The following is a 16,003-nucleotide window of genomic DNA, read 5'->3' on the forward strand; positions in this document are numbered from 1 at the left end:
AACACATTTAGATAAGTCAAGCTGTCATATCATTTGATGGATGTCAGAGCAGCTACGTAGTGGGGATGTAAAATGTATGCAATTCAGAACATTGGAAGGTTCTGATATTTTAATCACATTGCAGGTTTTGTCTGTACTGGAAACACTTGATTTATTCATCTCGTGACATGAGCAGTGGGATTGCGGCACCCATTATAAATATAATTTTTGTCTAACATCTGTGGCAGTAAATTTGCCATCCTTTTATATACATAAGACACTTTTTACTGATTATGATTGAGCAAGGCATCAGGAAAGGCTGCTCCTATCTACTCTTGCTGCTCAGCTAATACTTGCATTGGTACAAAAGAGTCAGTGCCCAAAGCAACCCAAATGTCAAAAGACCAATGGAGAGAGATGTGACACCCAAAATCTATTTGTATGTATTTTTGACATAGTGAAAGAAAGCATTACTTAACCATTTTCCATTTTCAATGGTCCTAAAATGATTTGTAAATAGAATTGCTAATACAAAACTCATTATCTGGTTAGCTGTTTGCATCCACTGCACTCCTGGCTCTGACTCCTGAAACAATGTACAAGCCAACTGATGCATCCATCTATATATTTTTATTCAGGCCCTCTCATATTCACCTTTCAGTCTCACATTTAAACCACTGCCTGGCTACTAATGTAAATTGGATCCTAGCAACCAAATAGCTGCTGAAATTCTAAACTGGAAAGCAGATGTAAAAGTACAGGTATGGGATCTGTTATCTGGAACCTTATTCTGGAAACTTTTACAGAAAGCTTCAAATTACGGGAAGGGCACCTCCCATAAACTCCACTTTATTCAAATAATCCAAATTTTTAAAAATGATTTCCTTTTTCTCTGTAATAATAAAACAGTACTGTGTACTTGAGCCAAACTAAGATTTAATTAATCCTTATTGGAACCAGCCTATTGGGCTTATTTAATTTCTAAAGTATGACGGTATGGTTTGAAGATCTAAACTAAGATCAGTTATCCAGAAAAACCATTGGTCCCAAGCATTTTGGATAACAGGTCCCATACCTGTAGTTCTAACTAAAGAAATACCAACCTACTGTCTCTTTTCTTAACTGTATCCGATAATCCCTTATGTCTTGCACTGGTCACACTTTTATGTTAGATTCCATGGTTGACCTTATAAACCCATTTCCTCTACAGCAATTGTTCTACTAAGAAATTATGAATTTAAAGTGTAGAACAAAGCCATTATTGTATTATTATTATATTATCTGCCCACAAATGTATGTAGCTTCTTCCTAAAACAAATGTACAAACCATTATATATGGTTGGCTAATTGAAACAAGGGGTCTACCATAATTTAAATTTTAATAGGGTACAGAGAAAAATTAGTGCAACACTGCATTAATCGGCGGTCACCATCTTATCATGGTTAAACGATAATGTTACCATGGTTCATGTAATTTTAGGTCAGCCATAGGCCAGACAAACAATGTAGAGACTTTAGTGTTTGGTGGGGCCATGCCACATGCCATGTAACCCGAAGTAATGTCTCTACCAAAGAAATACCAGCCTGGAACTAAAAATTATCCAATTTTTTTAGCTTAAGTATGAACGTGCACCCAACACAATGTCTATGCAGGTTGCTTCCAGGTATCTGTAAGTACCCCCAGAATACATATGCATGTTTTGATTGAAAAAGCCCAAGTCCCTTATTTATGAAGGTGTTTTTGTGGGCACAATAGTTGCAATCCTCTGTCCCGATGATCCACCTCCTGGTGCCACATCACTTCCAGGTTATATGATAAATGGCAAGCAGGACTGAAACAAATACTCTGTAGGGCTCAGATACTGGGTGATCTAATGAATATAACATGCAGGTCTCCAGCTCCAGTCGCCTTGCAGGGTTGCAGAACCCAAAACCAATCTGCTTTGCAAGTATTCCACAGGTACACATAGCCAGCCTTAACATTCTGGTGGAATTCTCCTTTCTGAATAAAATGAAAGGCTTATGTATGCCCAGCTTGGAGCCTATTGGCGTGATATAGTCTGGTCTGTTTTCAAGCACTACAAAATCCTGGCATGTTTGCTTGCCCTACAGAATTAAAACACTGCTCTGTGATAACAGGACAAATCCGTGCTGTTGCATTTCCAAATAACAAAGACAATGCCAGTCAGTCTGCCTCCATAATAATATAAAGTAATTAGTAATATTGCCAATAAAGACATAGTAACAGCTGTACTACAAAGAAAATGCCAGTTCTTTGCAGGAGCGGTCACTGCCACTAGATTACAAAGAAAGTCATAAAATACAGTAGCCTTATTATATACTAGCTCAAGAAAATATCCCATTAGGAGAGGACTGATTTGATAGAACCTGGGCAGTGGCTTTTCATTAACTCAAAGACAAAGCTATTGACACTGACATGGCATGTGGCAGGGCCCCACCAGGACTCACACACATGCACCACAACAAACACAATACAATAGAACCCCCATTTTAAAAATTATTTAAAATCCGGGAAAATGTAAAATCAGGGAAATGTGTTAAAGTAAATTTTTCTTCAAGTACTGAAAATATATAATCAAAGGAGTCTGTTTTACTTGGCATGGCATGGCATACTGCAATCCCAAATACAATGCCCAGGGAGTCATTTGGAAGGGTATAAAAGGAAAATATACCTTATTCGAGGAAGGATTAACATATAGTTAAAAGCCCATGTTTTCATCTACCATGCCTTTTTGTGAAGAATTCTAAAGAAAAGTATCAGCTTTTTGTTTTAAGCAAACATCTTAGTCATTACTGTACTTTTAAGAGGAAATATATTGTACTTGCAGGGGATAAAAAGCACAATAAACCACTGCAGAAAAATATTACTCTCCAGTAAATACCAGGAAACATCCATTTGTATCCATCATGCAGAAACTGTCTGTAAATGGGGAGCTAATCAGTTTATCTATTGCTGGAAATGTGAAGCTTTCATCTTCTGGAAAGTTAGTTTGCGCTTTGTATGCTCAGTCAAGCCTGAGACCAGACTTCCATCATGCTACAAACACAAGAATTTACATTCAGGCACATTAAAGTGTAATTGGCTCCTAAATAGTAAAGAAATGTATCCCTAGAACAGCAGTCATCCAGCGGCTGTTGAGCTTCAACTCTGATGAAAGTGGAAGGTGGATGGTTGCAAGCAGTGTAGCCATCAGGGTCATACAAGTTATACAATAGTCACTGTTAGCACCCAAAGAAAAAATATTTAGAAATATTCAGTATCGTAAATGGGCCATAAAACCTTGCAGATTCATGGGGATTTCTGATAATAGCCCTGGATGCAAAACTTGAATTCCTATATTAAAACAGGAAAAGAAGCCTTCCTTTCAGTCATTTTAGGAACTTTTTTTCTAGTCCTGTTACTACTACTACCATTGCGTCTGTAGGGTCTTAATTTCAATACTTAATTTAAGATTCTGAAGCCTTTGCATCAAGGATTTTCATTTCAAGTACTCCTCTATCACTCAGAAGGACTTGTTCTTGTAAATAGCCATACGGAATGTGGTCTCCTAAGGACGTTTTCAAAGTGTGATGTAATTAACTGACAATTTGTACTCTAATCCCAATCCAATTCTTAGGGTAGAAGAGACTAGGCAAAGGACAAATACATAAGGGAGCTTCGCTCTCAGGATCTCTTTAGTGCTTCATTGCAGAGCTCCCGCAATGGGAACACCAGTAAACCAAGCACTCAGCAGCAGAATAAATTAAGCAGGCAAATCGGGAAGGTACAACTACTTTAACGACAGATATCCAAGGAGCTGTAAAATAAAACTGCATTAGTAATACGGCCCATAACACAACCCAGTAAGCAAATGAAATGTGCCCTAAATCATTTCCAGCAGAATTTTATCTATTTGCATTTCTACGCTCAGCAAATAAAGTGTGCTGCAAAAGGAAAGACCATTAGGGCAAACTATGTGTATTTATTCCCTTGAAGTGCACAGGGAATTAACCTGTGTCAGTTGCATTGGATTTAAAAGCTGAAAGGATTTTAAATGACAATCAAAAGATCTATTATACAGAAAGCTTCAAAAATGTTCAAAGCATCCTACTTAAAGGAACAGTTCAATGTGAAAATAAAAACTAGGGATGCACCGAATCCAGGATTCGGTTCGGGATTCGGCCAGGATTCGGCATTTTTCAGCAGGATTCGGATTCGGCCGAATCCTTCTGCCCGGCCGAACCGAATCCGAATCCTAATTTGCATATGCAAATTAGGGGCGGGGAGGGAAATCGCGTGACTTTTTGTCACAAAACAAGGAAGTAAAAAATATTTTCCCCTTTCAACCCCTAATTTGCATATGCATATGCAAATTAGGGTTCGGATTTGGTTCAGTATTCGGCCGAATCTTTCACGAAGGATTCGGGGGTTCGGCCGAATCCAAAATAGTGGATTCGGTGCATCCCTAATAAAAACTGGGTAAATAGACTGTACAAAATAAAAAATGTTTCTAATATAGTTTGTTATCCAAAAATGCAATCTATAAAGCCTGGAGTAAGTGAATGTCTAACATAACAGAACAGAACGTCTTGCTTTTCAGCTCTCTAACTCTGAGTTAGTCAGCAACTTGAAGCGGGGCCACATGGGACATACAGTAACTGTTCAGTGAGTTTGCAATTGATCCTTAGCATGAAGCTCAGATTCAAAAGCAACAGTTATGACCCAGGTGGTCCCCCCTCAAGTCACTGATTGATTGGTTTCCACTGACGAATCAGTGGAAACCAAGAGAGCTGCAAAGCAGGAAGTAGTGTTCTGGCTATTATTTAAACTGATAATATGTCTAGCCCCATGTCAGATTTCAAAATTAAATATAAAAGAAATCTGTTTGCTCTTTTGAGAAATGGATTTCAGTGCAGGATTCTGCTGGCGCTGCACTATTAACTGATGTGTTTTGTAAAAAAAAAAAAAAACAATTTCCCATGACAGTATCCCTTTAAGAAAAATAGATGCATACCTCCCAACTGTCCTGTTTTTAAAGGGACAGTCCCTCTTTTGACAGCTCAACCTGCAGTCCCTCATTTGCAGTCCCGTTTTTGTCTGCACTGAACAGCCAGAAAAAGAAACAATGTTTCTAACTTAATTGGCTTTTGGCAGACAGCCCAGAACAACCATAACAGAAGATAAGATACATTTGTAACAATTCAAATGTATCTAGATAAGCAATCTAGATAAGCAAATAAGTAATTGAAACAATATAAGATAACAGGTCCCTTGGAAAAAGTTAGACTCACTGCTTAAAGGGCAATTCACCATCATTAACAAAACTATAATAACTGAACAAAAACAAGGTAATATGTTCAAACTTTTATAACCTGCAAAATTTTGTAAAATTAACATGGTTATTAGGGGGTATGGCCACAAAAATGGGCATGGTCAAAAAATTGAGCGGCAACTTTCTTGTCCCTCTTTTTATTTCCAAAATGTTGGAAGGTATGTAGATGTATGCACTAATCCAAGATTCATTTCAGGATTCCGCCAGGATTCAGCCTTTTTCAGCAGGATTCAGAATCGGCCTGGGCAAAGCGAATCTGAATCCTTAAAATTGCCCTACTTTTCCACACACAAACAAGGATGTAGCCGGATTTGGTTCTGGGTTTTGGCCGAATCCCAAAATAGTGGATTCTGTACATTCCTATCAAAAATAAAATGAGAGTATGAGTTGTATTATACAGCGCTGTCCTAATTTGCTTCCATACCTCATGGTCGACAAGAGCCACAGTCTCTCTCCAGTCATTGGCAGTTTTTTTAGGTACAGGAAAAGGACTTTTAGGTAAAACACTTTGTCCTGTACACATGATTTGCCCAACCATATTGCTAATTTATTGCAGGGCCTCTGTACCCCGGAATAAATTTTTTCCCAGGAGCAGGACGAGATAACAGGAATTATACAAGTACACTTATGTGTTAAGTGAAGAGTCATATTCTAATTGCTGCCCCATATCTTACCCATGCACTGAGCAAAATAAGTGGGGTAACCACCTTAACCAGCTCATGAATGGGTTTCTTCATGGAGCTTGATTCTTCCCCTGTAAGGGGAATACAGCTCATTAGTATTTACATCTCTAGGGCTCGGTATTAACAATCCTTCTCTAACACATCCACTGAATATACATTTGCATCAATGTGCCAGACTATTTTTATTTATAAGCTTTAAAATGTTTTTTTTTCTCAAGTAATATTGCTGGGAACAGAATATTATTAGCGAGACTGTGATGTTCCGACTCGGCACAATAAAAGGAAGTTATATGTGGTTTTCTTCCTCTACCAAGCATTTGGATATTCTGCTTTCCTAGAGGGACAAGCTTTTAATATCCATGTAAATATGCAGCTACACACTGCACTGCGAGATTTAATAATGTACTGCCCTTCTCCCCAGCAATAAGAAATACACACATACATCTATTTAGCAATTGTTTAATCATTGTGGCTTGCCTACAATTACCCGAGCATACAGGGGTGGCTTTTCAATCAAGCTGTATTCTTTTATACATTAGAACAAAAGGCTTATTGGTAATTTCACAGGCCAGTACCGCTACAGCTGCACATGGAATTAGGTGACCCAAAGAGGACCGAGAGGGGTCATTTTAATCTAATAAATATATGCCGCTTGCAAGCCTTTAAAAAAAAACACTGCCAGCCAATGGGCGATCTAATTGCGTGCGGGCTAAAGGTTAGAACACTGAATATCACTTGCTTAATGAAAATGTTGTTAACTGACATTCAGGGATGAATGAACCCAAATACCAGTGCAAGTTGAAATTCTTCAGACTTGAAATAACAATAGGAGCAGAGGAGGATCACAGGCAGCAGCCCCTGAGCACATCTGAACCGGCTCCTGCTTTCTCCAATATCTGTTTGCCATGCTCCTGTCATCCCTCATGTTACAGAACATCAATCAGAAATAAAGAGTCACAGCCCCTGAGAGAGCCCAGGTCTGATTTACAAACATTAGCAGGGAATACAGTCGCTATTTTCCCTCACGGCAAATTCTAACTAAACAGTCTACTGCAAACAATGCCCTCCCCTGCCAGAAATGACATTACATGCTTATATATATATATATCGAACGAGACTGTACTGTTTTGGGTGCCTTTTCTCAACAGACAGACAATCATTAAAAACAGAGATGAACGATGCTGCGGGGGGGATGGTGTCACTAACGCTTCGACTGTGGTTGGACTACAACTCCCAGAATCCATAGAATGCCTCAGGCAGTCAGTGGAATCTGGAAGTTGTGGTCCAACAACGACTGGAGGATACATTATTAAAAAAGCCTAGCCACCCATAACCAGTTTATATATTTACACACACCTGAAATAATTCATACCATTATAAAAAATATACATATTTTAACTCAGCTATTCCTACTTTATGGCATGTTAACTTCATAAGAGAATTGAAACGTGTTATAGAATCAGCAATGCGTTAACAGGCACTCACAAATACAAAAATATTACAATGCGTATAGAGAGAGAGAGAGAGAGAGAGAGAGAGAGAGGTCTGAACAGATATCTATTTAACACACACATCAGGCAAGTCCTATATTTGTCATTAGCTATTTCAGCATGTATCACAGATATCCAGCCCACAAAGTAAAGATTCATAACCAGGTATTAGATTAGGATTATTTCAGATATAAGCACACTATTTTTCTTTATCGGCTGACTAACATTGCCACTTTAGCAGCCATATTGTAAAAGTTACCCATAGTGTTATAGCTCCATGTGTTAATAAAGAGGTCCTTGTACTGTAGCTTTAAATAAACATATATTATAGCAGAATTGCTGATGCCTTGCCTAGAGGCGAAGGAGTGTTCCATGTATATATATATATATATATATATATATATATATATATATATATATATACACACCACATTCATTTAGTACCTGAGATGAAGGGAAAAAAGCAGCAGGTTTCAGGAATTCAGGTTCCTCTCTGGAACTGACCACAAAGTTCCCAGCAGTTAGTGAAGGAGAGCAATAAGGTTTCGAGGGGACACCCTACTGCTTGCTTCTCTGGCCACAAGCATCTACAAGGACGTACAATACAGCCATTCATAAGATCAGAAGCTGCAGCTCTTCACAGGGCAATGTGCTGTGCTCACCTCTGCCTTACATGAACTTAAAGAGACAGAGACCAGAAATGATTACACTCTGTATGCTCTTCTTCATATACAACACTTTTAGAGAACAAATATATACTTTCATTATCCCCAAAAATTTGTTTTTCCTAATATTCAAGTGCAAACAATGGCTCTGCCACCAAATGGGCTGGGTGTTTATTTATGCATCGGATCAATAACTGCAATAGGGACACATAAGCCAACATGCTGCAATAATAAAAAAAGCTAGATGAGCTAGAATCCATAGGAAACATTTTTGTTCTAGCTGGATAAGAATAAGGGATATGTCAATGCTAATAATTGTATGTCTGGCATGGCTGGTCCTGAGTGATTGTTACAAGTGAGGTAAGTCTGGCATTTCTCACTAATGTGACTTGGGGTGGCAAAAGGCTGAATATATGAGTGCAATACAATTTAATGATATACAAGATGAACCAGACTGATTACATGCCCAGCATGGCCCCTACTGGCCCAAACTCCCTAGTGACTGGCTGGACTCAAGCCCATAGCTACTGCCAGTGTTTCCCACTGCTGGCAAAGGTCTAATAATAATAACTGCCCTGTTAACCTGCTGCCCCAGTGCCAGTGCCACTACAATTGTCTGTCTCTCCAGACACGGGGTGTTGAAGTGGAGTTGCAGCTAATGTATTGCTGGAGGGCAGCAGCAGCAGGTTGGATTCAGAGGCAATACACTGGGGTTAATCTCCCCATCCCAGGCTGCTGGCTGCCACTCTGCCAGACACACACACACAGCTTTACGGCTGCTGCTGCTGATCAATGACAAAACCGAACAAAGGCAGAAGCAGAAGAGGATCAATGGCTAATACTAGGAGTCCAGTGCATGAGACCCTCACTCGCCCCTCGCTAGCGCCCTCTGGCACTGGGCTTCCCCCATTAGCAGCCCCAAGTCCCGGACACCCACCTGCAGCCGCCGCAGATCAAACCGCTTCCAATATTGAATCATTGATCCCACATTGGTGGCCATCTTGGGGGATAGTGGAGGCAAAGTGTGTGTGTTGGGATACTGTTCTTCTTTTCCTCCTCACACAGGATCTCCAGGCTGGAGCAGCCTCTTCTTCCTCCTCTCCCACTAATTCACCGACTGAAAACCACCCAGTCAGCAGAGAGCAGGGTTCCTAATCCCCCCAAAGTGCAGCAGCCTCAGCAACATTCTCCTCCTCGGGTCTCCGGGTCACCCCGGGACTGATTTGCACTGAACTTGCTGCTGGAACGTAACCGTGCGGATCGATACACTCTGGGAGAGTAGGAGGGGGGTGTGCGATTCAATTAACATGTGAGGCTTGAGATGCTGTGTGATAATAAAGTCTCCCCTCCCTGGCTGTCTGCTGGTATAGACTGCATCCAGGGAGCAGGATAGCCTGAGCTGGAGCAATGCTGAGTGATGGACAATGTTTAGGATGGGCTGGGAGGGAAATATCTATCCCAGTGTCGGATTGGGATGCCTGGGGCCCACCAGAAAACCTTTGATACGAGTGCAGCCCACTCTCCAAATTATTTTTCCTTTTTTTCTTCATTTACCTTTCTTCTTTCTTTATTATTTTAATCACTTCTCCTTACATATTATCATCCATTCTTCCCTCCATTTCCTCTCGTGTCTCTTAGGGTAAGGTCCAGGGCCGCCATCAGGGGGGCACAGGGGGTACAAGTGTACCAGGCCCGGGCCTGAAGGGGGGCCCGGCAATGTTGAATTTTTCGAAAGAGCCGGCCCCCTTTGACAGCGCCAAAGTCGTGCTGCCTACGTCCGAAGTCCCGAACAGCCGAAATGCGGTAGTGCAGAAAAAGCTGAACAGCCGAAGTCCAGAATCAGCGAAAGACCGGAAGCCACGAAAATAGCCGAAGTCCCGAAGCATCGAAAAGATCCGAAGTCACGAAAACAGCCGAAATTTAAGTCCTGAAGTGGCAAAAGACTACATATCATGAAAACAGACGAAATTTAAGTCCTGAGGTGACGAAAAGACCCAAACTCACGAACGGAGGGCGAAGTTGAAGTTCTGAAGCCACAAGTTCAATTCCTCTGAACTCCAATCTGTGTTTTTTTTATTTATTTTAATCCCCTGGCCACCAATGTATTATTTTAATACTCTATAGGCCCTGCCACCAATGTTTTTTTTAAAATATCCTTTGGGCCCCATTTTTGTTAACTTGTAAAGGGGGCCCTGGCGCCAATGTTTTTTTAAAAATAATATTCATTGGGGCCCCAATTTTTTTTAACTTGTAAGGGGGGCCCTAGCGCCAATGTTTTTTAAACAAATATTCTTTGGGCCCCAATTTTTTTTAACTTGTAAGGTAGGCCCTGGCACCAATTTTTTTTTATTTAATTTATAGGGGGGCCCTGGTTCCCAATAGCTTTTTGTAACTTGTGTGTGGGGGGGTTATCTTTTTTAGCGCTGAAGTCTGTGTGGTCTTTTAACTGTGATGTGGAGTGGGGGGGATCAGGGGGGGCCCCAAAAATTTTGTTGTACAGGGCCCCGTGATTTATAATGGCAGCCCTGGTAAGGTTACACCTGAAGATTTGGGGAGATTTAGTCGCCCGGCTACTAATCGCCTTTTCTTTTGGGTGACTAATCTCCCTGAACGGCTTCCGCCTGCTACAATGAGAAATCGCCTGCGGCATGGCACTTGCGGCGATTAGTTTTCCAAAATTGCCCGAAGTTGCCTCACAAGGAAACTTCAGAAAACAAAGTGCCATGCCGCAGGCACTTTTTCATTCTAGCAGGCGGAAGACAGGGGGAAGCAGTTCGGGGAGATTAATCGCCCAAAAGAAGAGGCGATTAGTCACCCGGCGACTAAATCTCCCGGAATCTCACAGTGTGACATTACCCTTAGAAATGGGGAATGTCTGTGGTATAGACATACAAGGCAAATAATTGGGTGAGCAGAAGCCCATTGATACCTGGGCCCACTAGGAGTTCTCCTGGTATCTCGGTTGGCCAGTCCAACACTACTATCATCTCTTCGATAAAGGGGCAATTGCTCAGGGCCCATCAGGACGGGGGGGGGGGTAGCCATTAGACATTTCAGCTGATAGAACTTTTGCAAAAGTATGGCAGACCCACATTTTCATCTTATGGAAAAGCATAACCATTTTAATATATTTTATTTTTCTACTTGAATAAATACCCCTTTGAGATTGTTCCAAAAAAAGAAGCTGGTGTGTTGAGCAGTTTGATCTTGTGCTGTACAATGCAGAGTTGGGTTGTGAGGTTCTGCTTGTTTGTTTCCTAGCAATGAGCACAAAATCAGGAGGACTCAGTGTTTCTTCTTTATTACCTTCACTATTATATGCATCTGCTTCAGGCTAGTACTGGCTTCAATTTCCTGGATCTGCCGCAAGCAGATATTTGCCCTGGGCCCATCATCAACTTATATTGGCCCTGATCTTCTATACCGATTGTATTCATCAGATAAGCAGAAGTGTTACTCAATCTACGACCTAATATCCCTGAAAATGAAGTTAGGCTGCCTAAAAGGCAGAGAAGGTTGTATTTCAAAACTGTTAAAGGGCTTATAAGTTGACAGATATTTATGTGAAACAGGACAGTCACTGTTCCTAGCAGTTAGCATCATATGGGATAGTTTACAGGGCCCTGGCATTCTGGGAACACTGACAAATATTTATTATTCTTGAGGGAATCAGTGAGGTTCACTTTTTCATGGTTTCCTGGTATGCAAACCTGTGTGTATTGTAACCTGGGAAGAGAAATATATATTATATTACTTAGATTGTAAGCTCTAAGGGGCAGGCACCTCCTTCCTACTGTCTCTCTTACCACATGGCTCTGTGTTCTTATATAAGCTCTGTGTACTTTGTGTATAATTATTGTATTTATTATATGACTTGTCCTCCCTGTGTCCACTTTTCTATATTGTACAGTGCTGCAGCTCCTTACAGCATTTTACAAAAAAAGAGTTATACATACATACAGGGTTGCTTGAACATTTGTGAACCCATTAATATTTTCTATATTATAATTTGAATGTGACCTAAAATATCACCTGATTTTTCAAACAAGTCCTAAAAGTACATGAAAAAAACCTGAAACCACAGTAAACAAAAATTATTATATTTGGTCATAGTTACATAGTCCATCAAGTTCAACTCCTCCAAATGAAAACCCAGCATCCATACACACGCCCCTCTATACTTTCACATAAATTATATATACCCATATCTATACTAACTATAGAGTTAAGTAAAGTCATGTATTTATTGAAAAAATTACCCAAAACATATCTGCGTGTGGCAAAAGTAAGTGAATCAGAATTCAGTATTTGGTGTTACCCCCTTTTGCAGCAATAACTGTAACTAAACTTTTGCTGTAACTGTTGATCAGTCCTGTGCATCAAGTCAGAGAAATTTTAGCCCATTCCTTCTTAAAGTAGCGCCTGACCAGGCTGGTTGAGTGCCCCTGGCAGCCGGCTCACCACAATGCTCCCATCCTGTAGCAGCAAATGAGCACATGCGTGTGCAATAAGGTGCACATACGAGCACTCGGGGAGTGGAACTACTCAGTAAGGGGACACTGGCCAGACTAGGGGTAGGTGAGGCCTCTTCTGCCTACCCCTAGTTCCAGCCCTGCCTTACAAAGCTTCAGCTCTTGGATGTTGGTGGATTTCCTCACATGAATCGCTTGCTTTAGGTCTTTCCACAACATTTCAGTTGGACTTAGATTAGGACTTTGCCTTTTGTCATTCGAAAACATTTACAGCGCTGTGAAATATGTTGGAGCTATATAAATACATTTTAACAATAATTTACTTTACTCTTCTTTAACCATTCTTTGGTAGAACGACAGTTTTGAATTTTTGTCTTACTGCATGACTCACTGTCTCTTGATATTCAGATCACAGACAGATGTCTTGACATTTTCCTTCTCTGGTTTACAATTCTGGTCTCTGGTTTAGAATTCTTTGTTCCATCAATGATAGCAAGCCGTCCAGACCCACATGCAGCAAAACAGGACCAAACCAGAACACTCTCACCCCCATGTTTCACAGATTTGATAAGGTTTTTATGCTGGAATGCAGTTTTTTTACAAATGTATTATCTTCATTTAAGCCAAAAAGTTCTGGTTTGGACTTCCATAAAACATTCTTCCAGTATCCCACTGGTTTGTCCCCATGATATTTAGCAAACTGTAGACAATCAGCAATATTTTGGGGGAAGAGCTTTCTCCTTGTTACCCTGTGTCAGGAAAAGGGGACTCTCAGCCACACGTAACTATTGGGTTTGGCTAAAAAGGGAATAAAGTGCCCCCTATTATAAAATATAAGGACATTATAAGTCACCGAGGAGTTTCATGACCATATAAAAGAACGAGGCGAAGGCCAAGTGTATTTATACAGGTCATGGTACTCCGAGGTTACTTCTAATATCTTCATATTTTCCAAAAAGGGGTACTTTATTTATTATAATACACAAATTTTAGTGAGTCATGTGACAAAAATGACATCACTACTTACCATTTATAACTGATGAAGTCACTAGTCACCATTTATAAGGATATAATTTACAAGATATTCATTGCTTTTGTGCATTATAAAGGGTTATACTCAGTCTCTCAATCACCTTACACGCAGGTTAGACTAACATCAGACACCCCAAAACATACCTCATGTTCCAATTCCTCAGGAACCATCCTTCCTAACTGGTGGGTATAGGCTGGCCCTGTTTGGTATCATTAGGAAGCATGTGACCTCCTCATAACCAATATATGAGTTATGAGGATGCGAATCCTATGACAGAGGAGATATGAATCCTTTCCTATAATCCACCTATTTTATCATAACTGCTCCCCCTGCTGCTCCAGTATCACAGCTCCTTTCTTTTGATCAACAGATCAAAATAACTGATGGCCTAATGGTGTGACTCCAAATGTCTCCAAAATGTCTTCAAAGCCAGATAATCTTACAACAATATTTGTTTCATTTGTTTGACTAGGTTTTTTTCATGTACTTTTAGGACTTGAAATCAGATGATGTATTAGGGCACATTCATACAAAAATATAGACAAAAATCTTAAGGGTTCACAAAATTTCAAGCACCCCTCTACATACATAATTAGTATCTTAAAGAATCATACAGCATAATCTATATTAAAGTGACAGGTTCCTATGTTTATAACAGGATTTCTCAATATTTGTTATGCCTCCAAAAATGTGTTGATTATGTAGTTCTTCCTTCAGTTCAAAATTGTGATACAGCCTGTTTCAGCCCCCTGCCCTAAAATAGGGTAGTATTCATAGCACAGTCCCAGGACCACAAGACAAAAAATGGGTCTGACACCCAAAGGAAATATGAACAAAGAGCTAGATATATAGATTTATAAGGGGGAAAACAAGTTTTACCATTTGAGAATTTGTAGAAATATTGAAAATTTTTTCTTGATGTTGAATATAAAGAGCTGTAAACATGAACTGTGTTGGTTAGTGTTATGTTTTGGGTAGCAGAGGATGAGTAGAGTATAACAGTGCTTTATTAGCAGAGTCAGACAGCCATTACACAACAGTAACTAGTCACTTTCACTTTTACTGTCACTTTTTTTTTTAGAGACACTTTTTTTACAGACACTTTTTCACTGTCTGTAGTGCTTCTTTCAGACTTCTGTTGAATCGCTCGATTTCTCTATTTGCTTTTGGGTAATACACTGAAGATTTCCTATGCACAATATTCCTCTCTCTCAGAAAGGATCCAAACTCATATGAGACAAACTGTGGTCCGTTGTTTGATATTAACTCCTTTGGATTACCTTCGCTGCTGAAGACTATAGACAGAAATGTTATTACTGTAGCTGATGTTATATAAGAAACAAATGCAATTTCAGGCCATTTACTGTAATAGTCTATCAAGGTTATAACAAATATGCAGTCTGTAGGAGCATCTGTAAAAGGACCAACAATATCAATAGCAAGTTTTTCCCATGCTGAATAAGGGAATGGTACTGATTTTACATCTGGTCTTAACTTAACTTTGTGTACAAAGTTCTTTGCACAGTCCAGTGAAGTGTTGCTTTGTGGTGAAATTTTAGACACCGGCTGTGTGGCAGGCACTGGTGCTGTGGTAATGAGACCGTCAATTAATTGTAGGTTTAATGCAGCAAAGAGATCCCTTCCAAGTATAGCAGTACCCTTATTCACAATGTAAAAGTCACATTTTGCAGTATTTGATTCAAATTGTACAGTCACTGGCAAGCAATCAAGCACAGGGATTGGATCCTTTAAAGGAAAACTATACCCCCCAAACAATGTAGGTCTCTATAAAAAGATATTGCATAAAACAGCTCATATGTAAAATCCTGCTTCATGTAAATAAACCATTTTCATAATAATATACTTTTCTAGTAGTATGTGCCATTGGGTAATCATAAATAGAAAATTGCCATTTTAAAAAATAAGGGCCGCCCCCTGGGATCGTAGGATTCACTGTACTCACAAACATACCAACAAACCATACATGTTAGGTCACATGAGCCAATTAACAGACAGAGTTGTGTCTTTTGCTTCCACACTTCTTCCTGTTACAGTTAGAGTTGAAGTATTTCTGGTCAGGTGATCTCTGAGACAGCACAGAGACCATCACGAAATGGTGGCTCAGGGCAAAAGATGTAAAAGGGCAACATTTACTCAAATATATATTCCAGAGATTCTTTAATATGCCACTTAATATGATATGAACTATCTGTTGCTTAAGTGTTCATTTTGGGGGTATAGTTTTCCTTTAAGTAACTGTCCAGTTTCAGGGCCACATCCTTTGGTGCTATAGAAACAGCTGAACCTGTATCAAGCATCAGGTTAATGGAGTGTCCCTTGTCAGTAGA

General features: G+C 39.9%; 1 protein-coding gene across 1 annotated transcript in view; it reads right to left on the bottom strand.

Annotated features, from left to right (window-relative positions):
* cux2.S (cut like homeobox 2 S homeolog) overlaps positions 1–9,638 on the bottom strand; it is a 224,333-nt gene extending 214,695 nt beyond the window's left edge. The window contains exon 1 of the mRNA XM_018244218.2: positions 9,088–9,638. Within this exon, the coding sequence (XP_018099707.1) occupies positions 9,088–9,150 (63 nt within the window). The 5' untranslated portion in view covers positions 9,151–9,638. The remainder of the gene's footprint in view (positions 1–9,087) is intronic.
* Between the last annotated feature and the right edge of the window lie 6,365 nt (positions 9,639–16,003).

This window comes from Xenopus laevis, chromosome 1S, assembly GCF_017654675.1.
Source record: "Xenopus laevis strain J_2021 chromosome 1S, Xenopus_laevis_v10.1, whole genome shotgun sequence".
NCBI lineage: Eukaryota > Metazoa > Chordata > Amphibia > Anura > Pipidae > Xenopus > Xenopus laevis.